Source organism: Varanus komodoensis, unplaced genomic scaffold (genome assembly GCF_004798865.1).
Source record: "Varanus komodoensis strain SLA01 unplaced genomic scaffold, ASM479886v1 scaffold16, whole genome shotgun sequence".
Classification (NCBI taxonomy): Eukaryota; Metazoa; Chordata; class Lepidosauria; order Squamata; family Varanidae; genus Varanus; species Varanus komodoensis.
In genome coordinates, this window is record NW_025335468.1 from 10,605,045 (window position 1) to 10,632,603 (window position 27,559).

General features: G+C 40.9%; 1 protein-coding gene and 1 long non-coding RNA gene across 6 annotated transcripts; one reads left to right on the forward strand and one right to left on the reverse strand.

Moving 5' to 3' along the window:
• Positions 1 to 434: 434 nt before the first annotated feature.
• Positions 435 to 9,538, reverse strand: LOC123021281. The gene is made up of 3 exons (XR_006414294.1): positions 9,045 to 9,538; positions 6,897 to 7,008; positions 435 to 3,504 (listed from the first exon to the last, which is right to left on the reverse strand). It is a non-coding gene; the product is annotated as an uncharacterized LOC123021281 (long non-coding RNA).
• Positions 9,446 to 26,752, forward strand: UEVLD (UEV and lactate/malate dehyrogenase domains). Of its 5 annotated transcripts, XM_044425922.1 has the most exons (12): positions 9,447 to 9,531; positions 10,836 to 10,920; positions 11,669 to 11,734; positions 12,366 to 12,529; positions 14,008 to 14,143; positions 15,268 to 15,386; positions 17,032 to 17,137; positions 19,749 to 19,919; positions 21,611 to 21,784; positions 22,278 to 22,365; positions 22,633 to 22,756; positions 24,529 to 26,752. In XM_044425922.1, the coding sequence occupies exons 1-12, from the start codon at positions 9,490 to 9,492 to the stop codon at positions 24,691 to 24,693; spliced, it is 1,440 nt and encodes a 479-aa protein (XP_044281857.1). In that variant the 5' UTR covers positions 9,447 to 9,489; the 3' UTR covers positions 24,694 to 26,752. The 5 variants fall into 5 exon arrangements, 4 of the variants coding, with proteins under 4 accessions (XP_044281860.1, XP_044281857.1, XP_044281858.1 ...); XR_006414293.1 differs by lacking the exon at positions 22,278 to 22,365 and having other exon boundaries at positions 9,446 to 9,531; positions 24,529 to 24,662; XM_044425925.1 differs by lacking the exons at positions 22,278 to 22,365; positions 22,633 to 22,756; positions 24,529 to 26,752 and adding an exon at positions 21,909 to 22,239 and having other exon boundaries at positions 9,446 to 9,531.
• Positions 26,753 to 27,559: the final 807 nt, after the last annotated feature.

Genomic DNA, 27,559 nt, shown 5'->3' on the forward strand with positions numbered 1-27,559 from the left:
AAGCCCACCTTAGCAAGTGGGCTAAGTTTCATACAAGATAGCTGTTTAGGATCTTATGGATGCAATTCTATGCATATTTGGGCAGGGGAAAAGCCCTGCAACTCCAAGTGTGTCCCAGCATGGCTGGCTGGGAAATGCTGGGTGTTTTTTTCTGTCTAAATATGTGTAGGATGGCACCCTGAACATGAAAACTCAGGACCTTAATTGTGCTTGTCATGTAGTTGGCAAGCCAGCAGAGCAGCTTTTCAGCAGTGAGGTAATAGGCTCTCTATGGCTGACATCAATCAAAACCAGGCAAACATGCTTTGCACCAGGTGTGGTTTCCAAGCAGTTTTCAATAGCAGGTCCAATTAGTATGTTGCCATAATTATGCTATGTTAGTACCAAGGGATGTATGACAGAAGACTATGATTGAAATATTTTTTACTGTGCATATAAAAACATACAAAGGGCTGCTTTGTAAATTAAAGAGCAAAAACAAAAAAGACTGGTAAAATTATTCCACAATGTGTTTCTAAAAAATACTCCGTTAAAAATAGCTGTGAGCAGACTTTTTATCACTTATGGAGGATAGTCTGTATTCATGTCTGTGCAGATTTATTGCCTGGATGAGACGGGCATTAACAGTGTGATGTAATTACTGTGTACGAAGATGATCTTGCAGTGATTACACTGTAGCCTGTAGTTTTGTTCAAACAGCCCAGTGAGATGTGTCAAGATTGCAGCGTGAATGCATGAGTCAGAGAAATTTTGGATTTCCTGGAATTCAAGGGGGGTTTTCTTTAATAGATCCCCAGTTCTCGGATTAACATGCACAGGGGCAGGCACTGAAAAGACGTACCCTTCACTCCACTGTACACCCACAAATAGAGCAAGTTGCTATTTGTCATCTCTGTAATTCCAAATACGGCTTCTCCACCCGGATGGAATTTAATTCAGGAAATTCTAAAATGGCCTTCCCCAGTCGGGTCCAATTTGTGTTGACTATAATCCACACCATTCCTAGCCAGATTACCCACTGGTCAAACTTGCTGGGAGCAATGGGAATTGTAGTCCAAAATCAAGAGAACAGTGAGAGCCATTTCAAAGCAAAGGGAGAGTTTGGGTAGGCACCCTTGCTCACACCTTCTGATTGCATTCCTGGGGGTCTTGGCTCCTTCTTTCCCACTCAGTTTTTTTGTGACTGCCACGCTGGGAGTATCCAGAAATGCTCTTGGCTAGAGTAAAAATAAGCAAAAGTATCTTGGTCTTGATTGTTTTTTCTATTCACATTTTCCTTCTGTTTTGCAATTTTTTGTTTCATCTAGGAGTTTCTTTCATTTCAGCATCTTTAGCATGTGGGATTGTGAGGCAAATTTGTGGACCCTTAACCCTCAAGGTTACCTTTTCCCCATAAGTCACACCTTTTCCAATAGGATGTTGCTTCTTTTAGAAAGAGAAGACAGGTTCATTCTCTTTTTAGGCAGACATGTACCTGATAGATTCATGCTCTTGTTATGATCCCTTCATAAGACCCCTCTCTAGTTCCCTGGTATTCTACTTAAAAGAGTTTGGTTTGATTGTTCCTGGGCTGAATAATATATGATCAAGTGTTAGTTTTAAAACAAAAACCATTTTCATTGTCACTTTTGCTTCCATTTGCACATTAGTTTCAAGATGGAAATGTTTGAATCTTGATGATTTTTTTTTAAAAAAACTCAAATTTGTTCTGACCCTATGGCCACCCAGACATTGTCAAGGGGGTCATAGGATAGTTTGGATTTCTAGACAGTGCTCCAACCTCTGAACTAGGAATTGGGAATTCCAGTTCTCCTCCCTTTCCCTCTTGCAGCTGGTATAAAAAGAACTGCACCAGTCACTCTCTGAGGCCACAAGTGCTACCTTGGAAAAGGGAACAGGGCTGGAGGTGGCGGGGGGGGGGTGATTCGAGGAGGCAGAGAGGAAAAGACACAAGATGGCCAGGAGATGAGGTAACCTGTAGCTGGCAGCATCCTTCCCTCCCCTTCTGAAATGCTGTCCTTATATAGCTGGAAATGGTTCATCCAGGGAAAATGCAGAGGGGAAAGAGCAAGGAGGTAAGGATTGTCTCCACTGCTTCTCTCTTGCTTTCTTTGCTTTGGATGAGCAAGAGCTCCCTTAACATGCAAGCCTATGGAGAGGTCCATAACCCTCTGCACTCAAGAGGATTACAGCCCTCTGACATGGGGCAGGAGGACCATGTTGCCTCTGTGCTGCACCCACCCCACAAAGCAGCCAGATGGGTGATTATGGCTTTCTAACTGCAGCACTTCAGAGGGGAGGAAAGGAGGCAAACCTCAGTGGCATCAGCCTCATCCCCTTTCTATCACTTGGAATGCCCCTAAACTCTTTTCCTTTTGCAGCCTTGTAGAAATGGCTAACATGATGCTTTCCATGCCAGCTGCAGAGGGGAGGAAACTGGAGGACATTCTGGGTGTAGAGTCCCAGCATCAACATCAGAGATGGGCCTCCAGAAAATCCTGTAGATCCTTAGATGCTATATAAGAGCCATAATATTGTTCTACTCATTGCTTTTTTGGAAATGGGACTTTCAGTGTTGCTGTTTTGTTTTTTTAATTTACAAAAATGGTTGTTAAAAATGGTTCTTTTAAAAAACAGGTTCTATTACCTTCATGCTAAAGAGATATATTTCATTCTTATGCTCACAACAGCCTGTTAGTTAGGATAGGTTGTGGAAGATGAAGAGATTACTTCTGTGATATAGGACTCCTTAGAAAAATGTACAAGCTTTTGCAATTAGGATTTTATAGTCACCTTCCCCACCCTCCACCCATTCCTTTGAGGCATCAATGACATTTCGGAAAAGCAGTATTCTTGTGGATATGTTGTGGAATCTGTGCCTTCACTCTTACTGCTTTTGTAAAGGGTTATCTCATACCTCCAACATTTAACAGATGGAAATAGGCACACGTGTGAGAGAGGGACAAGGAAATCTCTCTTCATGATAAAGGCAATATTTTGATGCAGTAAGTAAATAAACTGCAAACACCAACTTTTCTGCCATTTTCTAGCTGTTATATTTTGTGAATTTTGCTATTGCCCCAAGGGAGACTTTTTTAAAAAAAACCTAGTCCATCAAATTGCATCAGCAATGAAATATTATACATGATTCCCTGTGAAACCAAAGATACGCTGTTGTAAGTAAGGTTTGCCCTGTGTATCTGGAACATTGCAATGTATGCTGAAGGTCTAGTTTAGGTTGGTTATGAACATGTAACACGATATCTGGTAGTTGCTGTATGTGCTGCCAAAACTAGAAACAGTATGTTTTGTTGCCTTCAGTACTGCATCAGGTGTTAGCTCCTCAGCACAGCTGGAATTTCCTTTTTCTGTGGTGGTGTTTTAAATTGTTCCTCAGAACTGGAGCATCTTCATCCTCTTTAAATGGGAATTCTGGCCTGGGCAGTGTTTGCCAACAAGACAAGCCAGTTAATGTTTGTCACCTTCATTCTTTGCTGGTTCCACCTGTAACCAAACACACAGGATATTATCAAATAAAGGGGTGCTTCTAGAGGTGGCTTTTATGGCACTATCATCTTGCATGTTTAGGAAGGGTTTAGACATCATTATTTTCTGTGTGTGACCTCATCTGTATTTTATTACTACTGCTTCCAGCTTTTCCCTTTAAAAAAAGGAGAAAAAGATAGAATAGCTGTACCATGCCTTCCTATTGCTAGCACTAGAAACCTTTTGTCTGGTGTTGTGAGGTTCTAAAAATAAACCTTTGTTCTCTCTGCCTTTATTTGGATGCTTCCAGTTGGAGGGCCCTAGCTCTATGAATTAGAAGACATTGTGCAGCTACTCCATCTTTTTCTCCCTAAAGGATTTTCTGCAGTAAAAGACAGAAGAAACAGTGACAAAACACAGAAGGGTGATTAGTGGAAGAAGACACCCTACATAAAATTTTGTAGGTGGGGCAGGGTGATTGCACAATAAAAGCCTCATCTGAAAGCATCTGTTTATTTATTTATTTAGAACATTTGTATGCTGCCCCATTTGCAAAAAGCCTCGGGGTAGCTTACAAAAACAAATAAACAATCATACAATTAACCTTAAAAATCCGGAGACATCTCGGCACAGATATAAAAACCAATAAATACAATCAACAATTAACAATTAAAACATCACTTAAATAAAAAGGTCTTGGCCTGGCGCCGAAAAACAAATAATGACGGCGCCAGGCGGACCTTTCTGGGGAGCGCATTCCATAGGTGGGGCACCACTGCAGAGAAGGCCCTCTTCCGGGTACTCACCTTCCTAATATCCTTCACAGAGGGCTCCTGGAGAAGGGCCTCCTCCGCCGATCTCAAGGGGCGGGAGGGTATATATGGACGAAAGCGCTCCTTTAGGTAACCAGGTCCCAAGCTGTTGAGGGCTTTATAGGTGATAACCAACACCTTGAATTGGGCCCGGACTTCAATGGGAAGCCAGTGAAGCTGAAGGACGACTGGGGTTATATGAGAACACTGCCCAGTCCCCGTCAGCAACCTGGCAGCTCTGTTTTGCACAAACTGAAGTATCCAGACTGTCTTCAAAGGCAGCCCCACGTAGAGCGTGTTACAGAAGTCTAATCGGGAAGTTACCAATGCATGTGTCACAGTCGCCAGGCAATCATTCTTCAGGTAGGGACACAGCTGATGGATCAGCCGAAGCTGAAGGAAAGCGCTCCTCGTCACCACCGTCACCTGAGCTTCTAATGATAGCTCTGGGTCGAGGAGCACTCCTAAGCTGTGAACCCTGTCCCTAAGAGGGAGTGCAACCCCATTCAGGACAAGGCCCAGGTCTCCTACCTCGAAGCCTGAACCACCTACCAACAGGACCTCCGTCTTGCCTGGATTGAGCTTCAGTTTATTGGCCCTCATCCAGCCCATTACCTCGGCCAGGCACCGGTTCAGTACAGCCACTGCCTCACCTGGATTGGTTGAAAATGAGAGGTAGAGCTGGGTATCATCAGCGTACTGATGATTCCGCAGCCCGCACCTCCTGATGACCTCTCCCAGCAGTTTCGTGTAGATGTTAAATAGCATGGGGGACAAAATGGATCCCTGTGGAACTCCATGGCATAGCTGCCATGGCGCAGAGCCATAGTCCCCCAGCACCACCTTCTGGAATCAGCCATTGAGATAGGAGCAGAACCACTGCAAAGCAGTGCCTTCAACTCCTAATCCCGCAAGCCTATCCAGAAGGATACCATGGTCGATGGTATCGAAAGCCGCTGAGAGGTCCAGGAGAGCCAAAAGGGACGCACTCCCTGTCTTTCTCCCTGCACAGGTCATCGTACAGGGTGACCAAGGCAGATTCAGTACCGTACCCGAGTCTGAAGTTGGACTGAAATGGGTCCAGATAATCAGTTTCATCCAAGAGTGCTTGAAGTTGTCCCTCCACACCCACTCTAACACCTTGCCCAAGAACGGGATGTTGGCCACCAGTCTATAATTGGCGACCACCTCTGGATCCAGGGATGCCTTCTTTAGGACTGGCCGGACTACCGCCTCCTTTAAAGGGGCAGATACCTGGCCGTCCCTTAGGCGTTGACAACCTCCAGGATCCAGGTCCCTATCCCGTGCTTGGCTTTCTTGAGTAGCCAAGATGGGCAAGGGTCCAGTAAGCAGGTGGTGGGACGTACTGCTCCAAGCACCTTGTCCACATCATCAGGCCACAACAACTGAAACTCATCCATCAATTTTGGACCAGATGGCAACATTGGCATCTCCCCAGAAGGCTCTGAGTCACTAGTGGAGTCCAGCTCGTGACAAATCTGAATGATTTTCTCCTTGAAATGCTTGGCAAAGTCATCACAGTGGGCCGTCGAGGGCATTACTGTCCGGGTATTTTCTGGAAGTCTTTGTATAAAGTCAAAAATGATAGTATGATGTATATGCATGTGTGTAGAAGTCTTACAGTTTCCAGCCCAAAAACTGCCTGTAGATTCACACAGCTGTAGAACATGTTGTGCTAAAGTGGCTTTCCACTGTTGTTTTCATAGTATTTACAAATCAACCAGCAACTAGTGATAAAATGAAAACTCATTTTTATCCACAAATAGGACATTTTTCTGTAATGACACTTAGAATAATGTCACATTCTTGATTTACATTGGACTGTGTCATATATTAATATGACTCCATATATTTTCCTTATTATAGTTCCTCGGATTGCTCTTTACAGGTAGATGTGGACTATGTGGGTTTGCATGAATGCTCAGAAGGAACACATCTCTCAGTGGATATGGGCTCATGCAGGAGGAGCCCAATAGAACAGGCAGGCTGTTTTAAAGGTGAGGTAATTGTTCTGTTGGTGGACGGTAACCTTGCCATGATGTGAATGCTTTCCCAGCCTTAAGAAAACAGTGGCCTGAACCCATCCCAAGTTTTGGAAGACACACTCTTTGGATTTGTATCAAACTACAAGCTAGGGTGAAATGTTTTATCTGTTATTTTAAAAACTCATGAAAGAAGGTCATGTTGGCCCAAAGAAAAATACTATAATCAGCCTTTATTAGGTTAACTTAAAGTTGACAGAATGGTGTGCAATTCTTGAAGTTTTTTGGGTCCCTTGTCAGGCGAGCTGGTAAGCAAAGCAAGAGGGAAGGACTGTGTGAGATACTGATACTGAAGTTGTGGAATTAGAGTAAGATGCAAAGTGAGAGTGGGACACAGTCTTTCAATTGAGGATTTTCTAGGTACTGAGGTGGTTTCAATTTACACGTGGGATCTTTGCAGACCTTGCTTGGAGGAATTAAGCAACAATGGTAGTCTCAGTTTTTGAAAATATAAAATCCTCTAGGTTAGCTTTATAAAGAGACTATGTAACTATGGATTTTAACGTTTTTATTTTATATTTCTAAGTTTTCTTACCTTTGCTTTTGTACCTCTGTTCATCAGATGCAAAGCCAGAAGGAAGATCAGCCAACCAACAACAATCATTGTAAAGATTCTCCACTTAAAGAATATGCCTTGATATGGTCACCTTTTAAAGATCAAAGGATTGACATGAAAATCACCTTTCAAATGAATTTAAATAGCTCAGTACTTTGGCTTTACTGGTGAATCTCTGTGATGAACCAGCCTGTGCAATAACCTTGATTGTGACATCACTTGTTATGTAACAGTTGCCCTAAGCAGCATGATGCCACCAAAAGCTTAGTTGACAGAACCAATGGCATTTAGATGACACCAGAATTGCAAAAGCAGGTTATAGCGTAAGAATCCCTTTTCTAGCTTACTCCTTTATTTTGGTTTGGGGGCGGGGGTTACAAAAATTCACAAAAAATAAAAAAATAAAAACATTACTCAAACTATTTGTATTGGGCCTAGGCTGTAAAATCCAGGCTTTGTTCTCTGGCTCCTAAAGTAGACCTTGCTTAGCATGAGTAAGCTGCTGTCCTACAGCTACCTTGGTCAGTGTAATTTTAGTTATTGTTTTCTTGCCCTAGGAAAGATGGCAGAAGGACAGACATGAAGCTATGCTCTGCCTGGGAGCCTACCTTATCGAACCAATAGTGAGCTTATGCTTCATTAGCTTAATATGACATCCTATCATTTTGGCACCTGGAGTGGGAATATTTGAATGGTCAGGATGGGAAACCTCTGCTGTTGTCTTGTGGCAGGCTAACAAGGATGGGAAACTTTATGTCCCATAGAGTACAATGATGGGAAGCTGCCTATAGTATACATTTTGTCTTGCTAATGAGGTAAACAAGTAGCTGCACACTGCTTAGGTCATTGCACCTGTGTAACAGCCATCCCCTTTCTCACAGTTAACCTATAAAAGCTGGTCATTCTCTTTTGTGTATTGTTTGGACACCAATGTCCTTGAGGGGGCTTTGCTGACCATCCATTCCAGCTGATTGAATCCTGCCTTGCAGAACAGTCCACACAGCACATGGTAAGTGCTGCTCAACCCTTGGAAAACTAGCTGGTAATTTGCCTGTTGCAACAATAAAGTTTCCCTGTAAGCAAACCTGGATCTAGCATATTGATTTCTGGGGATCTATCAAACCTTTAGCCTACAGTTGAAACAACACACTATTGCACAAATAAAACTGCTTCACTGTAAGTATTAAGGTGGCAATCCTATACACACTAAAGAATAAACACTATTGAATTTGGCTTAGGTCTGAGATGGATAGGATTGCATGAAAAGATACATCTCATAAAACCAAAATCTGTTCTGTGCACACCTGAGCCAACAGGTTATCAAATGAACCTTTTAGTCTATTAATTCCAGCAGCCCCTTCAAGTGTCACAGAGCAGCTTCTTTGCCTCAAGCTGACACAATGTACAAAGCACTCATCTCAGATCCCACCCCTGCAGGTGAGGAAACATATTAGCAACATTTTTTCTCGTTTGAAACAATTTTGTGGAGTTGCTACCAAATTCTGCTTGGCTCTTAATGTTGCATGTTTGTTTACAGTCAGGTACGGAAGACTACCTTTGAAGTTAGGGTATTTATTTTTATTACATTTTTAAACTGTTCAATTAGCATTTTTTTAAACACTGATAGCATCAATGATGCAGCTAGGAAAATTTAAACTCTTAGAGATAATGATCTTACAGAGTCCCCTTTTAGATGGGCACATGGCTTACTTTTACTGGGAAGCACACAACTAACATTTCTGCACTTCCCACTCAACTGCCACCCCATGCTTTACAACACTTTCTGCATTCTTTTGATCCTAAAACAGTAACAAAAATATTTACTAATCCAGAATGTAAAGCTCCAAACCTTTGAGCACGTGCAGTTTTGTATTTTAATGGCAGCACCACCATAAGTGCAGGTATAAAAAGTTGCTTTCTTTTCTGGATGGTCATTTTGAGAACCTCTGCCGCTACACAGGCTATGTGGCTTTGGGCCCCAAGTCCCAGCTCTATCTGCACCACTGGGTGTCATAAGCTGACACACTGAAGGATGCAGTGTCCATTAATATCGTTATTAAATGCTCAGTCTGAATGTCATGGGTACTTTGTCCTCACAAGCCAGTTAACGATACGAATTGAACCTACCGCTCCATCCTTTCAATGGCTCTAACATTAAGGCTAACAATGGACTAAACGTATTTTCAGACGTGCAAAGACAAAGTCGGGGGTCCAGGGGCACGTTCTGGCCGAGCAGAAACAGCACTCGCCAGCGTCAAGCATCCTGACGGAGAACCGGCCAACGCGCTGCCTCCGGATCAGTGGCTTGACATTGGCGTCGGCGAGCCACCGAAAGGCTTGGCGCTGCGTCTTCAAGCCACAGCACGCCGGGCCTGTACGGCTTCCTCGGAAGGTGCGGCGCTGGGCGGCTTCCTCGCGTCAGGCACACCGAAAAAGGGGCGGGAGGAAGAGGGAAGAAGCCGCACGAGCGGCCCCGACCGGCGAAGTGCTCGCTCTGCGTTGGTCCTCGCCGCTTGCCGTCCTGCCCGGGACAAGGAGGAAGCGTCGCGAGGGCTTCAGGAGAGCGCGAGCCATGGAGTTCTCTGTAGAGAAGCTGAGGAAGTGGCTGAGCAAGGCAAGCGGCCGCAGGCCGGGAGAGCCACGAGAGAGCAAGCGGCGAGAGTTCTTTCCGCTCGCGCGCGGAACCCGCAACCCCGCCCCCTCGCCAGGCCTGAGCGGGAGGGGAGCGGCGAGGCGAACGGCTTGCAGCGACGGCTTCCGCGAGCTTCGTTTGGTTTCTGTTTAGCGGGAGAGACGTTGCCCCTGACTAGCTCCCCCGGCGCGGCAATGCGCGTGCGTCACTCTGGGGCTTGTTCTGGCTGGCTCTTGCCTCCAGACAAGTCCGTTTGTCCAGCAGGGTTCCACACTCGTAGGAATATTTATTATTGTGGTCCAGGCTTGCCTCCCTGAGCCCACAGTCTCAGGGTGATTTCAGCGCCCAACGATGGGTCGTATGCGCTCAGAGTAGACCCATTGCAATGAATGGGGCTTAAGTGGAATTCACCTTTGGACAATATGATAATCAGTGCTCAAGGGCTGAGTATGACCCATGGATTGTTGTTTGAAAGATGGGCTACTACGGATGAACCCAGCAGTGCAAATAAGTCATGACTTGCTCACTACAAGAATCCAGGAAGAGAAACTGTGGTGTTTTATTGGCTTATGAACTCTTGCTTATTCACCATGGTTACCTGCTGGGTTCAGTCCATAAGTCAAGCCACAGTCAATCCAAATTCAACCCTTGAGTGTGGGTTTTATTTTCTGAACCCAGTCAGAGTGTGCAAATGCTGTTTTTTGTGAGTGTGATCTCTTCCTAGGATCAACATGGAACAAAGTTAGGCTGCAATCCTACAGCACGTATGTAGAAAAAAGACCCACTGAATCAGGGAGAATCATTTATGAAAAGATGCAGACTGGATTGCACTGTGGCCCTGTTGGCCCAAGAGGAACCCGGCCATTATATTTTTCTGGGTTTCAGCAGTCCTAGTTGTAACATGGAACTTGCATGCCAGTCAACAGAGCTTCGTTTGTTCTGGTTGATACATGTATACAACAGCTTTCCCCAAGCTGGTGTCTTCCTGATGATTTGGACTTGAGCGTCTATTAGTCCCTGTCAGGGCCAATGGTCAGGAATGCGGGAAATTGCTGTCCACAACTTATGGAGGGCAGCCAGTTAGGGAAGGCTAAAAGTACAGTCTAATTCCTAAATTATGTGGCTTGCTTCAGCTGACTCTGAAGTGAATCAAACTTGTACCGTACAAATAATTCAGAGGTTTAGGATTTCAGCCCAATAAAAATGCCAGGTTTGAATTGTTGCAAAACTCGTACATCAAACTAGAGTTCTTTAAAATAACAAAATGTTCTTTGTTTTGTCTCCAGTATAAATTCAGAGATCTGACCATAGAAGAACTGAAGACTGTGTATGAATTATATCCAAACATCACATTTGCCATGAATACCTATAGTAAGACCAACTATATTGGCTAGTTGATGAATGGTGTAAGAATGTTGTTGTTTTTATCTTTTTAAGGAATATGTCAAGATTTCTTAAAATCTATACATATTATTTGCAAAGAATTTCACGTAAGGAACTTCACCTGTTTATGTTCACTGTTGACAATATAATATGCAGCACAATATGCATATGCATGTTTACTAGGAAGTAAACACAGGTGAGTGTGCACAGGATAGCAGCCTGTCAGTGCAATCCTATGTCAGAAGTAAATTCTACTGATTCTGGAGGCTTCTTTTCAACTGAGTGGAGGATTTCAGCCTTAATTACTATGTGTATAGTTTTGAAGGTGTTAGCAGTTATTTGATTAAGAGTTTGGCTTAGAGCTATGAACTTTATATTGATGTGCTGCTGTTTGTTTTGCTATAATTTGTTACACTTGCTGCTATATTATATTTCATGACATTACGTGTTGCTTTTTATATTTTGCATTCTTGATTTATTTATCTATATTATTTGAATTCTGTCTCACCCCACTAGCCACACAGTTCCCTGTGACGATTTGTAGATGTTCTGTTTTGATTTTTAAAAACTGATAGCAGCTTTTATGCTTTTCTAAAAAGAAAACCTAGATATAAATGTTAGATCAATCACTAAATCAATTAGCTGTGATATAAAATGCAGTACCACGATATCAATAACAATTTAAAGAGAAAAATGAACTCTGCAAACATGTACAAATCAATGTTATGAATTTCAGCTTTCAAGGATGGGTCCCAGAAAGACCTTCTGAATTTTAGTGGCACTGTTCCAGTGAAATATCAGGGTAAGTTCAACACATTATTTTTGTACTTATTGGTGTCTAGTTGTTTGATTCCTAATAAGAAATTGGGAAGTAAAAGTAGGACTAGGAACAAAATATTACAAAATATCATCAGCTCCTATCCTAGCAGCAGTGTTCCTCCGAGCAACCCCTGTGAGGAAAGTTTACAACCTCTGCAATTGTTTAGTTCAGAAAAAAAGGCAAGTGAGGGGAGACATGACAGAGGTGTACACAACGATGCAGGTGTGGAGAAAGTGGATAGGGAGACATTTTTCCCTTTCTCAAGGTAACAGAAGCAGGTGTTATCTCATAAAGCTGATTGGTGGGGATTCAGGACAGATAGAAGGAAGTACATCATCACACAGTGCCTAGTTAAAACTGTGGAATTCACTTCAACAAGAAGCAGTGATAGCTACCAATTTGGATGGCTTTAAAAGGGACTGGATTAATTCTTGGAGAATAAAGCTATCAGTGACTACTAGTCCAGATGACAACAGGAGTTGCTGTGAAAACAAAGTAGTTCTAGCATACTTAAGTCTGATCCACCCCTGGGCTATATTAAATGTTAGAAGGCTGTGTAGTCAGCGAAGAAGCAGTGATTATTCGTAGCATTTTATGTTTTGTATTTTGACAGGTAATTCCTATAATATTCCAATTTGCCTATGGATTTTAGATTCTTACCCTTTTACTCCTCCAATTTGCTTCTTGAAGCCCACTGCAAACATGGGAATTTCTGTAGGGAAACACATAGATGCCCGTGGAAGGATCTACTTGCCATATCTACAGAACTGGAGTCATGTAAGGGCTATGTGTGTGCATTTTATAAAATGACATTTAATACTTTACTAAAATCTGTAGACATTTTTGCCTCATTCTTTACTTAATGGGTTTATTTGCACATTACAACGAACAACCAGGCAATAAACCTGGTTTTTTGGGTGATCTGTGAACAATTCACAGCATTCTTGACAGATGACTGGGCTCACCCTGGTTGTTTGCTCCCCACCCCCTTTCTTCTGCAGGTATCTCATGGGATACTATGGCAGGACTAAATTGTCTTCCCACCCTTGTGCCTTGATCACCAGCTGTTTCTGACTCACCGTGGCATTTTTGCCATTTACCATTTGCCTCTCCCACTGAGATTGCAGAAGGTGGCTTGGCAGCTGCCTTTCACAAGCTTCATCTGGGCAACCACTGATAGCCTGTTCAAAGTACCCAAGTGGCACCAAAATGCAGCAGCTATCAACCCTGAACAATGACCCGAAAAGGCCCCAAGCAGGATTTTTCAAGAGACAGACTGTCAAGGGCAACCTAATGTATTAATAATCTTAGTTAATCTTTTCTGTGTGATTCTTATCTTTCCCTCTGCCGCCCCTCCCTCCCCAACAACTGTAGGGTGAAGCACATTTTGCACTTTTCTCCAAAACTCTTAACAATTCAGCAAGTACAAAAGTGCATCCACCCACTTTCCCTCTTTAGAAGGAGGTTATGACAGGGCACTGTATGGCTTCCATCTGGGACATAACGGCTGTACAGCAACCCCTAGAATAACCCATGGGTTTTCAGGTTCACATTTGTATGGCATTGTGACCTATTAAGGATAATAACCCAGGATGGGTTGTCATGTCAACCCAGACAACTTCATGTAAATTGTACATTAATTATATAAATGTAACTTTGAACATGCACTGTCAGCCTTCCATGTAGGATTACACCCATGCACACACACAAAATACAGGAGAAAATATAGACAATTTATTGGACTAGTAAAAAATGTGTGTGTGTGTGTGTGTATAATGAGGATCACTGTCTGCAAGGGTCAGGTCCTTAGTGTCACTTAGGACCAGAAAGCAGATTTCATCCAATGCTATTTCCAAGCAAACATGGGCTTTATGTCCACCCCATTTACAACCATTTTCTTATAAGAGAAAAAGTAAAATGTTGCATTCAAAGACATCATTGGGATGGCTCCCTGTCTTCCTGTGATTCCAAACCTGTAAGCCAAGCCTGCTCTTAAATATATATCCTTAATCCCGGATTCTGTTTATTTGTTACTCAAGTCGAGTAGGAAATTGAGAAGTAGCTTATGAAGAAAATATACCATTTTATAAGTTTTCCCATATTTTTATGGCAGTGCATATACATTGCATATCAAATTGCCTCATATTTTCAGTCAAGTTAGAGACATGAAGGGTTTTCCTTTTCCTAAAAGATTTTTGTCAGTAGAATGTTTTTTACCCAAAAACAGGTTCCTATCATTGATGTATGTATTTCAGCCACAGTCAATGATCATCGGTTTGTTAAAGGAAATGATCACAAAATTTGAAGAGGAGCTCCCTCTATACTCGCTTTCATCTTCTGATGCAGCAAGACAATCGGAACTACTTTCATATATTGCAAAAATCACTGAAGGTATATATTTGGGAACTTTTTATCTGGTATTTGTAAAACTGTCTTCTACTGATGGCCTTTGCTTTGGGTTCTTCTTTAAGAGCCCAGTCTAGTACTGTGTTTGTTTGTTTTCAGTATTTGTATTTTTTTTTCAAATCTAGGGAAATTCCAAGTTACACTACAGGATCCAGAGGGGGGTTGGCACAATGCAGTATCTTGTCTTTTTGGCCCAGACCTAAAAACCTTCTTCATCCCTTGTGCTAGGCTGCTGCTGAGCTGCTGCTGGTGAATGCATTGCAGAGTTTTAGTTGGGTGGTGGAAAAGGGGTATAGAGGTGGGGTGTGCGTGTGCCAACTTGCAGCATATTTTAAAGGCAACGAGAGTGGCTGCGTTCATCACCTCTGTATGAACAGAGTTAGTGCACCTGGAGAGGCAGATGTCTACTTGAACTATAGCAAGGATACCATTGGGTTGCCCAACTTATTTATTCCTAGGGAGGTTCCTTCTTTTCTGATTGGGTTTTTGTGCCGAGCCAGACCAGAACCATTGCATGGGAGAGAGGATTTTATGCCTTTGCCTCTGTCACAGTACTAGCTGCAGTTGGGGGGGCCTTACATGTGCTGTTTGCAATGTGAAGAAAGCTCCCATTGGTCTTTACTTCAGGAATTTTGCTCTTCTTGCTTAAGAAAATTTCAGACTGCAACCTCGAAGATGATAATGCTTAACCCCACCCTCCATGAGCTTCAGTGCATGTAACCAGAGACCAGTGGTTTCTTCTGAGCACCTCCTCACAGATCTCCATAATTCTAATTACTTTTTGTTTCATAAGATTCAGCCAATATTTTTCACAGAACTCCAGTATTTACAGTTTGTGCTTTTGTTGTTATATGCCATCAGGTTGTTTCTGACTTATGGTGACCCTATGAATGAATGGTCTTCAAAGTGTCTTGTTCTTAACAAACCTGCTTAGCTTTTCTAAACTCAAGTCTCTGACTTCTTTTATGGAATTGAGACATCTCGTATTTTGTCTTCTACTTCTTCTACCTTCAACTTTCCTAGCATTATCATCTTCTTCATTGGGTCTTGCTTTCTCGTGATTTACAGTGTCTAGATCCATTTATATAACTTATTATATATTGTTTTAGGTGAAAACAACATACAGTCCAAGGGAGATGGGAAGAAAAGCAATGGAGGATTTAATAAAGTTACAGTGATTGGAGCAGGGGATCTGGGCCTTGCTTGTGTGCTGGCTATCTCAGCAAAGGTATATACTTCATTATCCTTGTTGCTGTAATGGTTCCAATCTGGGATGAACTAATTATTCCTAAAATAAATATATTTATTCTCCATAACATATACTAACATTAGGATTGGAATTGATTGATTGATTACAGATTTACACTGAATCCTACAGATGTTTATTCAGAAAAATTCCCATTGAGATGAATGGGGCATACCCCCAGATAAGTACTATACACACTGAACTGAGAGTAATCTCCATTAAACTTGGTGCAACTTTTTTGAGTAAAACTTTCAGAGGATTGAACTATCAGGGTTTATTTATGCAAGCTCTCAGCACATGGTAGCTATAGTCCTTAGTAAGCCTGTGTTGACTTCTAGTTGTGGAAGCTGTGTCTTGCCAATGGCTTCCATTGAAGTCAGCCTGTGCTTACTTGAAACTTACTGCCTTGAGCACTTGAAAATCTTCTGCTTCAATTGTTACGTGTTCTCAAGTCATTTTTTATTCATGGTAGCCCTATGAGTCAGTGCCTTCCAAAGTGTCCTGTTCTTCACAGCCTTATTCAGCTCTTTTCAACTCAAGGCTACAGCATCCTTGATGGAATCAATCCTATCTCATAGTTCCTGTTCCTCTTCTTTTGCCTGACTTTCCCTAACATTAATGTGCTTTCCAGTGACTCTTGCCTTCTCATAATATGGCCAGTATGGCAGTTCCATTGTTTTTGTTTCCAGGGCAAGTTCTGGCTTGAGTTGAGCCAAGACTCACTTGTTTGTCTTTCTTTATGTCCAGGGCACTAGCAAAGCTCTACCCCGGCACTTCGTTTCAGATGCATCATTTTTTCCCCGTCTGCTTTCTTCACTGTTCAGCATTCACATCCATACATGGTGATTGGGAATACAATAGCGTGGATGATCTTGGCCTTGGTCTCCAGTGAAATGTCCTTATGATGACATAGTGATGATCTTTTCTAGTTCCTGCTTCATTGCTGCTATTTCCAGCCTCAGTCTTCTTTGAATTACTTGGCTGCCATCTCCATTAGAATTGATTGTTGAAACAATGTATACAAAATCTTTCACAGGTTCCATTTCTTCATTCTTCATTCAATTTCTTCACAGCAAAATTGTGCAATTCTTTTATAGTCATGATTTTTATTTTCTTAATGTTCAGCTGCAGTCATATTTTGTACTTTTTCATCAGAAGTTATTTCAAGTCATTGTTGCTTTCTGTCAGTAATATGGTATCATCTTCATATCTTAAATTACCTGATGTATGTTCACCGATTTTCACCCCTTCCTCTGATCCTAAACCAGCTTTCTTTATATGTTTTGCATACAGGTTGAACAGATAGGGAGATAAATTAACAATTATTTTAATTGTTAAATTATTGAATTAATTAGGATTTTAAAATTTTTAGCCGAGAATGCACCGGGGGTTTTTAAACTATTTTTTAATTGTTATATTATCATTATGTATGTATGTATTTATGTATTCTTTGTGAGCTGCCCCGAGGCTTTGTTGCAATGGGGGTGGCATAGAAATTTTTTAAATCAATCAATCAATCAATCAATCAATAAAATACACCCTTATCTGATGCTTTTGCCCTTAGGAAACTATACCATATTTTCTTCTGATAAAGATTATTTTCTTTTCTTTTAAAACATCTATATAGAGTGTTGCTGACAAGGTGGTTGTCTTGGACTGCTCAGAAGGTTCAGTGAAAGGAGGAACAATGGACCTGGAAATCTTTGCTTTGCCAAAGGTGGAAGTCAGCAGAGGTAGTGTGTTTAGTCTGTGATATTTTCCACACTATACTTTAAATGATCTTTCCAGGTAATTCTCGGAATTGTTGGTGAAAACTTTTCACTCTTGATAGTAATAGTTGAAAGCATGAGAATACTGAGGTACAGTAAATGAGAGAAAGAAGCTGCACACCCCCTTTGTTCTGTGTTCTTTCATAGTTCTATCCCCTTTGCTAGTTAAGCATCTAGGTCCATTGCAAGTTGAAATATTTGTTAAGAGGGCTGCTTTGCAGGTGTCGTACATGAAGTTCCGACAGAAGCAGTGACTCATGAGGAGGACTTGCACTTGATGACCAGTGTCCAAGAATCGACCTCACAACTCAGCGTAGGGACAGCAGAGCCAGCTGCTGCGTCTTTCTCTGACTCCCAGTACGTTGAGCAAGCGCCTGGTCCTTTATTAGAACCAGGGAGTCATGAGAAAGAGGAAGCTGCGAGTTCTATTCAGAAAGAGGCAGAGCAAGCTGCCTCTTCCCCCCCCCCCCCCCCCGATGCTGATTCCCCCAAGTCAGAAACAGAAGACACAGTAGGCCTTGTGGATTTTTCAAAAGCTGAGAACAGAGGGGGGTTAACATCTGTATAGCAAGAACTGCTATTAGAGTGCTTATCTAAAGAGTTGTGAATCTTGTAGACAATTAGCATTAAAGGACTTTAGTTTTATTGCTGGTGAGTATGTGGATTGTTTACAGACTGGGTGGGCAAGACATCACAGCAGGTTACAAAATCCTAAATGTAAGCCACACCCATTTATGAATTTGATTAAACTTGTATTTATTATTTCCCTATTTATGACATTTATTTGTGTGTTTGGTGTAGAGTGTGGTGTGTAGATTAATACAAACACCAAATGATGGCATTAATATAGCTTTTTTCATAACCAGAAGTAATGGGGTTATATCTCTTTCCCCAGAGGGGAGTTTCTAAGATGTAGAACTACTACCAAAAAAGTACCTACCAGCCTAATGATCCTTGCAGGTAAAATAGAGAGTAGGGTATCCGATGCTGATTTTAATGCTTGGGCATATTTGACTGGTCTTTCAGATAAGGTAATGCAAAGCTATTTAGAGCTTTAAAGGGCAAAAATAGCACCTTGAATTGCATGTGGAAATTAAGAGATTGTCAATGTAAATTATACAGAATAGGAGTAGTAAAATCCAACTGCCCAGCTCACACAGATTTTTTAGTTTCTGAATGATATTCTGGGGCAGCCCCATGTAGAATGTATCACAGTCATCTAACCTGGATGTAATCAGTGACCTTGTCACTATGGTAAGGTCAGCTTTGTGTGGACAGAGCTGCAGCTGACAACTCAGTCTAAGCTGGGTAAAAGCACTGCTGGAAACTGATGTCACCTGAGCTTCCATAGACACCATGGAGTCTGGGAGCACTGCTTGCTAGGCTCTTCCAGAGAACTGTAGGCTCATCCAGAGCCAGCTCCAAATCTCCATCTAAATTAGAGGATTTCCCAAACGAGTCAATGGTATAAAGAGCAGAAGTTACATGTGAACTGATCTGTAATGAGGGATTATGACAATGTCTGAGAACGATTTTATTTTTTAAAATGCAGTGCATATAAAATTAGATTGAATGATGTTTTCTGCCGACAGAACAGACAGCATTGTTGGAACAGATTCCCCTTCCCACCCTGCAGCTCCTTTGGAAGATGTGTGGTAGTGGAGTACAGGAAAAGAGGAAAAACATTTTGACAAGCAGAAGGCTGCTTGTTTGCCTTTGGATGTTGCCCTCCCGATCCTGGTCATGATCTTTACTGTGGGCACATTTACATGTCATGCTAGCCTATTCTGGCAGTATGCTACAATGGGTTAATTATAAGGCAAAAAAATCAGGCTTATGCTGAAATCTTTGTCAGCATCTCAGTTCTGCAGCCTGTAACTCTGGCAGTCTGACAGAGGAGATTCTAAATCAGTGGGACTTTTTGTGGCAAGGAATTTCATGGCAAAAGCTGAACTGTTAAAGTATTCAGAGCCACATATAGTAGGTGATAGTTGCTGTAGGCTTATTTTATGACATTTCAAGACTAACAATTCCAGTAATCTCTCTGACAGGGTTTATGGCTCTGGGGCAAAATTATTCTTGTCATCATCTCTCTCAAGCAGTCAAACAGGAAGTTTCAAAGACTCAAACCAAACTGCACACCCATGCAGGGATCTGTACCAACCATGCCCCTTGCATTAGAACCTCTGTGTGATATGAGCTCAGGCTTAACTGTTCCAGGAGATCAGACCCTGTTCAATAGCATGTCCATGAAAGTTTCTACACATGAAAGTTTCTACACATAGAGATCTCAATGCCCAAAGCCTGTGCATTGTTAGGGTCATCCTTCAAGCCACCCAGCAAGTTACCCTTCGGAGATCAGTGCTGGTTCACATGACACAACCATGGTAGCAACCCATGATGAGTTGCTGTGTTATTACTAGCCATAATTCTTTTATTTAATGCATGCATGCATGCACACACTGAAAAGCAAAATTCTTCCTATAAACCTTGGGAATTTGAAATGATGTTGCTTTTACACTCATGTCTGGACACATGAAAAAAAGATTTTCAATGTTTTCTTTGTATTTCCTAGATTTTTCTGCCTCGGCAGACTCAAAAGTAGTGGTGCTTACAGTTAATTCTTTAGGCAATGCTGAGTCCTATCTGGATGTTGTACAGAACAATGTGGAACTCTTCAGAGGCATTATTCCATCAGTAGCACAGTACAGTCCGCACAGTGTGCTACTTGTGGCGTCTCAACCAGGTACAGCAGTGTTAAGCTTTATGATTTATTGTACCTGTCCTGGATAGAACATGACTCAAAATTAGTCTTCTCTTACTTAACAGGCATATTTCTTAATGAGGCTACAAGGTCCACTCCATTTGCAGTAATACTCAACAGCTAGAAAGCAGTTTTAAGAATTAGGGGTGTGTGTGTGGAGACATTCATCTGATTTGTATTTTGGCATTTTATTGTAGGGAACTGATGGACATGAATAAAGTATTTCCTTGGTTCCAAAGGTTTTTATAAAACTTGTTTTATAAAAGTTGGCTTCAAACTCGACATGAAGAAAACTAAGATCATGGCATCGGGTCCTATCACTTCCTGGCTAATAGATGGGGAAGAAATGGAGGTAGTGACAGATTTTATTTTCTTTGGCTCCAAGATCACTGCAAATGGTGACTGCAGCCAAGAAATTAAAAGATGCTTGTTCCTTGGGAGGAAAGCTATGGCAAATCTAGACAGCATACTAAAAAGCAGAGAGATCACCCTGCTGACAAAAGTTTGTATAGTCAAAGCTATGGTTTTCCCAGTTGTAATGTATGGCTGTGAGATTTGGATCATAAAGTGCTGAAGAATTGAGGCCTTTAATTATGGTGCTTGTGAAGATTCCTGAGAATCCCTTGGACTGTAAAGAAATCAAATCAGTCAATCTTAAAGGAAATCAACCCTGACTGCTCTTTAGAAGGTCAGATACTTAAGATGAAACTCAAATACTTTGGTCAACTAATGAGAAGGAAGGACTCACTGGAGAAGAGTCTAATGCTGGGAACAATAGATGGCAAAAGAAGAAGGGGACGGCAGAGGATCAGGTGGCTAGATGGAGTCACTGAAGTAGTTGGTGTGAGCCTAAGTGGACTCCGGGGGATGGTGGAGGACAGGAAGGCCTGGAGGAATGTTGTCCATGGGGTCATGAAGGGTCAGTCACAACTTTGCAACTAAGCAAACAAAAAACTTTTTTTTAGTTCACAATGTAATAAATTCCACTGCTTATTCCCCAAAGAACCTGTAAACACCAAGACTGATCCTAAAATAACTTGGTGGGAAGCCTCACTGAAATCTGTGGGTCTGCCTGCTGACAGAAAGTATCTGTGAGGAATAAGTAAGGGGAATTTTGAAATTTTGAAAGCACTGCAGAGTGGAAGCAGAACTGCTGAATGTTGTTGACCTTCCTGTTGCCTTCCACTGGCCCAGCAACACCAGTTTCATACTGCCCATAAGGACTTACTTTGAGGCAGAAATACTTAGGTTGGGATATAAGCTCTTGGAGAGCCCACTAAAGAGGCGTGCAATTTTGCAGGATCAAAAGTTGGCATTTGGTAAGCTTATACTTGTCCTGCAACCAAACACTAACGTTTTGCTATGTTGTTGTAAGAAATAGCCATAACAAAACAGAACTGCAACAAAACAGAAATAAGTTACATGGAATATGACTTTTGAAGCTTAAAAAGGAGTGTGAAAAGATAAAAACTTACAAAAATGTCATTAGTTATATTGATCAGAGATTTCATGCTTTTGAAATCAGTAGAATTACTGATATGCAAGTTCTTGTACTTGCTTTTAAAAGCCTGATGAAAATTAAAGTTTTTCACTTGATTATAAACCTTTATGGCACACTGAACTAAGAATACAATTTTGTATGTCTTTTGATATATCTTTTGTCAAACCTACAGTGGAAGTAATGACCTATGTGTCCTGGAAGATGAGTGGATTTCCTAAAAACAGAGTTATTGGTATTGGTTGTAATTTGGACTCAGTGAGGTTCCAATATATTATTACAAACCAGTTGAAAACTCAAACAAGCGGCAAAAATAATTGGATTATTGGTGAACAAGGGGAAAACAAAGGTAAATTTATGACTTCTGTAATGTTCTACCTTTTAGTTTTATTTTGGATTTTGTATTAGAATATTGGTTTGTTACAGTTTCATTTCAGAAAATAATGTGCTTTTATTTTCTCTTTTATAAAAAGTGCTGGAGATAGCAACATGATATAAATTCCAAGTGCTGTGATTTCCTTGACAGATAGTTTAGAGGAGCAATTGAGCTGGGAAATATTGTGGTTCTGTAGCAGTATCAACTTTCCCAATTATATATTTTGTAGTTCTGTTTTTCATTGCTTACAATATATTTGGCTGGTTTGAGGTTTGTTTGCTTCTTGATCCACACAACTACACATACAATATCTATATACATGTATCTTGAATGCTGGATTATTAAGCTGCCTTAACAAGATACATTCTATTTTTAATAGAATCTCATAATTGCTAAAAGCAAAACAAAAAAACACATATCCCAACGTGATAGGGAAAAAAAACCTGATTGTAATTATCTTATTCAGTAACAGCGTGGAGTGCTTCTAATTCAGTGACAAGTCCTCAGGGTGAAGATTTAGCAAACCGTAATGCCCAGCAGGAACTGGTTAACAGGTAAAGATATTACAGTACAATCTATACATGTCTACTCAGATGTAATCTCTTTTCACAAGTAACTCTCACTGGATTCAGTGGGGCTTACCAAGGTTAATAAATATAGAATTTCAACCTAAATGTATATTTCATTTATATTTGAGTGATATAGAGCAATTTTTCTTGTACCATATTTATTGCTATGTTCAAGCATGAGTATACAGAAGAAAAACTTGTTAGGGAAGTGCATTTTGAATCTTGCATTTGTTTGTTTTTAATTTCTTATAGAGCCATGGAAATCCTGAAAGCAAAAGGCCAAAGATCTTGGTCTGTTGGTCTGTCAGTAGCTGATCTCACTGATAGCATATTGAATGATAAAAGAAAAGTGCATTCCATATCAACTATGGTGAAGGTAAGCATGAACACAATATGATTTTAATGTAACAGAGCAAGGATTAATTTGTAGATATTTGAAATATATAAAGAGAAATGCACAGTTATGGGCTACAAAATAAAATATACTGGGAGATAGAATTAAGCATTAGATAAATCCATAGGGCTCTTTCCAGTACTGCCCCTGTACTTCCCTGATTCTCTTGAGACACTGGGGCCCATGAATATCGCAATAGGGAACTGCCACTTTCTAAAGGAACTGAAACGCTTGTTTTGGGAACAGTATGGGCCAGCAAAGCTCCCTTCTGCAAGTTTTGCTGACCTTCCTTGTGCCAGCTTGTTTCTTTTTGCTTCAGGATCTGCTAGTTTTCCAGAAAGTGGTAGGTTCCACTACTGGATAGAATGCTGCCCATTCTTATTTTTTAAACTGTGTATGTATTGCATTTTAAAGTATGGTTTTTTAAAAAATAAATGTTAATTGTGTAAGCTTCTGTTGAGAGGCCTTATTTTGGTCAAAAGGTATCACAGAAATCAAATTAATAAATGATTTATTAGTACTGAAATCAAACCGAGAACTGCTGTGCTTGTAGAGTATTTAATAGTGCTTACATGGTACTTCCATGAAATACATAGTACTTATATAGTACTTCCACAAAATACATATTATTTCATATTTCAGATTATTACATAGATGCTCATTTTACACATTGTCCAGCAAAACAAGAAACTTGTAAAATTATCACATTATAAAGATGGTGCCTAGAAAGGTGCAGAAATAAATTTATTTTTATTTTTTATTTATTTATTTTCTGATTTATATCCTGCCTTTTTCCTACAAAGGGCTCAAGGCAGCTTACATCATTCTCCTCCTCCATCTTATCCCCACAACAACAACCCTGTGAGGTAGGTTGGGCTGAGAGTCTGTGACTGGCCCAGAGTCACCCAGTTGGCTCCATGGCCGAGCGGGGACTCGAACCCGGGTCTCCTGAGTCCCAGTCCCATGCTCTTCACCACTACACCACAAAAATCCCAAGTGGGAGGAGGGAGAGTAAAATTATCCTGAGAGTGATTCTGTAGCCCTCTAGACAGTTTCTAGAGGAATTTAGGGTAATCTGGAGTCCCAGTTGTAAGATCAGAAACATAGCTCAGACTTCAGGGCTGGGGAACTTCTTTCTGATCCTTCCCCCCCCGAGCTTGCAGCAGGACAAAAAGAACCATATCAATTGAAAAGTTGATCTTATAACCAGAAAACGAGAATGAAGAAGCAGGGAGGGGAGGAATTGAGGTATCCTGAGGGGGCTTCATCTTTCTTTCTTCCTTCCCCCTCCAAAGCACCATAGTCAGGTGGCCAAAACTGGTCAGCTAGCTGAATTGGAGAGTAAGAGGCAGAAATTACTTCCTATACTCAACATTATCTCATAATTTCCCAGATTGTTCTCCAAATGCATTTGAATATGTTTTCTAACATGCTGTGTACTCAAAAGTACAAACCTACAGAAAGCATTTGTACCACAAATGGGGGGCAGATGTGAAAAAGTAAACTGAACAGTCCTTTTGCTTGCTTATTCACTCAATCATACCTCTTGATACTTGATCTGGTTTTAAAGTACCGGTATAACTTGAAAGCCAGTGATATTCAACCTTGCCCTCTATGGCCTGTAGGGTATAGTAATCCTTTTTACAGTGCATGTATGTTTATTCTGAAGCAAGTCACACATGGTTCAATGTCCACACCCAAGGGTTATATATAATATGTCATCAGTATGTGAAAGTTATTTTCTTCTTTTCTAGGGGTGTTATAATATAAACTGTGAGGTATTTTTAAGTATGCCGTGTGTACTTGGAATCAATGGAGTGACTGAAATGATCAAAACATTAGATGAGGATAGCATGGCAAGGAAACTACAGTCCAGTGCTACATCTATTCATGACCTCCAACAGCAATTAAAACTTTGAACATCATGGATTTATAGTTTTAGCCCTCTACAAATACTGTATCAAAATGTGCAATGTGTTGATCAAGTATGAAATCCTGTAGCATGAAGCTTGGCTTCACACTTCTTATATCCCATTGTGTGATTTTGCTGGCTTTTATACTCCAGCACCGTGATTTTACCTGTACAGGAACTTATAGCAATAATGTACAATATTTCCTTCTTACCATGCTGTACTGAGTAAACAGCAGCACAGCAAGCTTTTCATCACCACCAAAATGAGTTGTGGCTAGAAGTTTTATTTCAACAAGGGTTGATATACTTTTGCAGGAGAATTATTTTAGCAAATTGACTGTGTATAAATAGTACTTAATTCTAAAGCTTAGACATAGAAAGGACTGACAGCAAAGAACAAGATACTGTCTAAACTTAATGTCTGTATTTACTGTTTTTTAAATGTTCACTCCATCGGAACATTAGGGGAACAGGGAAATATTATTATAAATCACTTAAAGGTGGAGTTGGGGAGCATTGCAGATACACTTTATTTATCCTTTACTGTGTCTGAAAATATTTTTCAGTGCATTTTGTATGAATTATCCAAAGATTTAAATAAATGTCTTGGAAAGAAGAAAACACAAAATAAAAACCTGAAAGTACTAGTTTGAAGGTTGCTATATAAAATGTAACTAGTTAGGATGGTTGTTTTCTTAAAGGAACATTGGCTAAATCCAAAGAGCACGGTGTTTTGTGTTTGCACTGGGGAATTTTGCTTCCTCCTTCCTGCTCCAGTTCCTTGTGCCCTTTGAAAAGCTACCCTGAAACCCAGGCAATTATCTAGAGCCGCTTGTGTCTCATACAACTGGGGAAATAGGAAATGTTGACCTCCACATACATACATACAAACAAACAAACAAACAAGCTTTTAGTTCACATACAGGTTGTGGGATCTTGGTCAATATTTGTTTTTGTTTTAATTTGATTAAGTAAATAATACAAAAATAAATCAATGACAATGGTTAAAAAAGAAAAAAGTTACAATATGAATAAATTGTCATATAAATCAAAGCAATTAATAACCAAATTATATTATACTTAACACAAAAACTACACTCCCATGCCTTTGATTATACTTCCCCTTTCTCAGGACGTTGGTCAATATTTGAGAGTGGATAATATGGGTACTTTATACAAGAGGACATTTTGGAATGCAACAAAACATACATTTAAGTTGCAGTCCTATTGATTGTGCCTTAAATGCTCAGGAGCGCCCTAAGTCAGAGGCTTATAGGCAGTCAGTATGGTGCAGGAAAAGCAACAGAAGCTTTCTGCACTTCCCCACATGTCCTGTTCTACATTTTCCAGCTCTCCCCCTTGGTGTGGGAGGGAAAGACACTGTAGTGCCATCAGACTATATCAATTCCTAATGACCCTAGTCTCATCACCCTCCCATTCCCCTGGAATGTCCCCATTGCCCCCTCCAAAGGCAGTTTCCTGACCTTAGAAAGGCAGCCAGCAGATCTTCCTTTGCCAGCAAAGTCAGAGCATGAATTCCCAGCTCTGACCTTGGAGCTCTGAATCTGATCTTGGAATCCAAATTATCCTATGGGTCCTTGGAATAACTGGCCATCTGTCCTTTAGTGATCTTTCTCATGACAGAATCATGTCAAGAAATTATTTCCTTGGATACAGTTATCTAAAATCAATATAATTAAAGAACTTAAATGGTGATTCAATAGCCAGAGTAAAGAAGATACGGAATAATTTTAATTGCTATATAATTGGGTAATCTGCTTTTATTTACTTTTTGTAAAGTAATTACTAGATCAAGTCACTGGGATAGGATGGAAGAACAGGTGAATGCACAGCTCACTCTTACGCACTGATAAATTTTAGCATGTTTGGTTCATTAATTGTAACATTGTAGCAAGTGTTAATACTACTAAATATTTACCAATCACAATATGGTAGAACATGTATCAGGTATGACTGTATGAAAATTCACTTTTTTGCTTTGACTTTTATATATGTTATTAAATATTAATAAAGATAGAAAGACCGAGCAGCTAACAGTATCTGAAGTACATCTATCAGCTTATGTTTCTTGATTATCATTTCAAGTGAGGAATTCTGAAGAATGGTGCATTATTTAGTTAGTTTTCCTTCTATTTTCAGTCATGCCAGTCCCACCAATATTCAGGCTGCAGTCCTGTGGGAGGGCACCTCAGGGCCCACTGGATGCTACAGACTTTCTCCTCTGTGAGTAGAGAGGGTGGTTGGTACATGGATGCTTTTCCTGGATACTGACAAACCTTTCTTGTTCTGACTCTCCCTCTGACAGTGGAACCAAGTAGAGGGCAGTATCAGGCAGCAAAACAAGTTTCTAGGCACCCTTATTCCTCTTGATGCCTCGCTCACCCATACAGAGCTGGAAACTACACAAAGATCTTCTGCAGTAAATTCTTCTAAGATGCAAGACAATGCACGGAAGGGAGCAGGAGAAAAGGAAAAATCACAGATCTACTCCCCATCTTGTGCCCTATCAGTTGCAAGTTGGCAGGGCTTGGAATGTTAGTGCTCTAGCACAGTGGTTTTCAACCTTTCCACAGCTGGGGACCAGCAAAAACAGGAAAACCACCTCGGGGACCACTGAGGCAGAAACAAAAAGCACCATACATATAATACAGTATCCTGGGTTTTACTGTAGTTTCCAAACACAATTCCAAAAAAATGAAATTTCTCCAAAACAACCAGAAACCGAGCAACAGAAATGCCAAAAAGGAACAAAATACTGAAATTGGCCCAGCGTGGCTCCCAGTCAGCTCACACCGAGCTGTCTCTCCCCGCACTGCCCCCCGCCCCGTGGCACTGGCGCACCCCCATGAGCC

Bases quoted from the DNA above. Each gene is read 5' to 3' on its own strand.
- UEVLD (XM_044425922.1), top strand. From the start codon at position 9,490: ATGGAGTTCTCTGTAGAGAAGCTGAGGAAGTGGCTGAGCAAG. The intron at 11,735-12,365 runs GTAAGTTCAACA...GTATTTTGACAG, and splicing joins TGTTCCAGTGAAATATCAGG to GTAATTCCTATAATATTCCA. The intron at 15,387-17,031 runs GTATATACTTCA...ACATCTATATAG, and splicing joins TGCTGGCTATCTCAGCAAAG to AGTGTTGCTGACAAGGTGGT.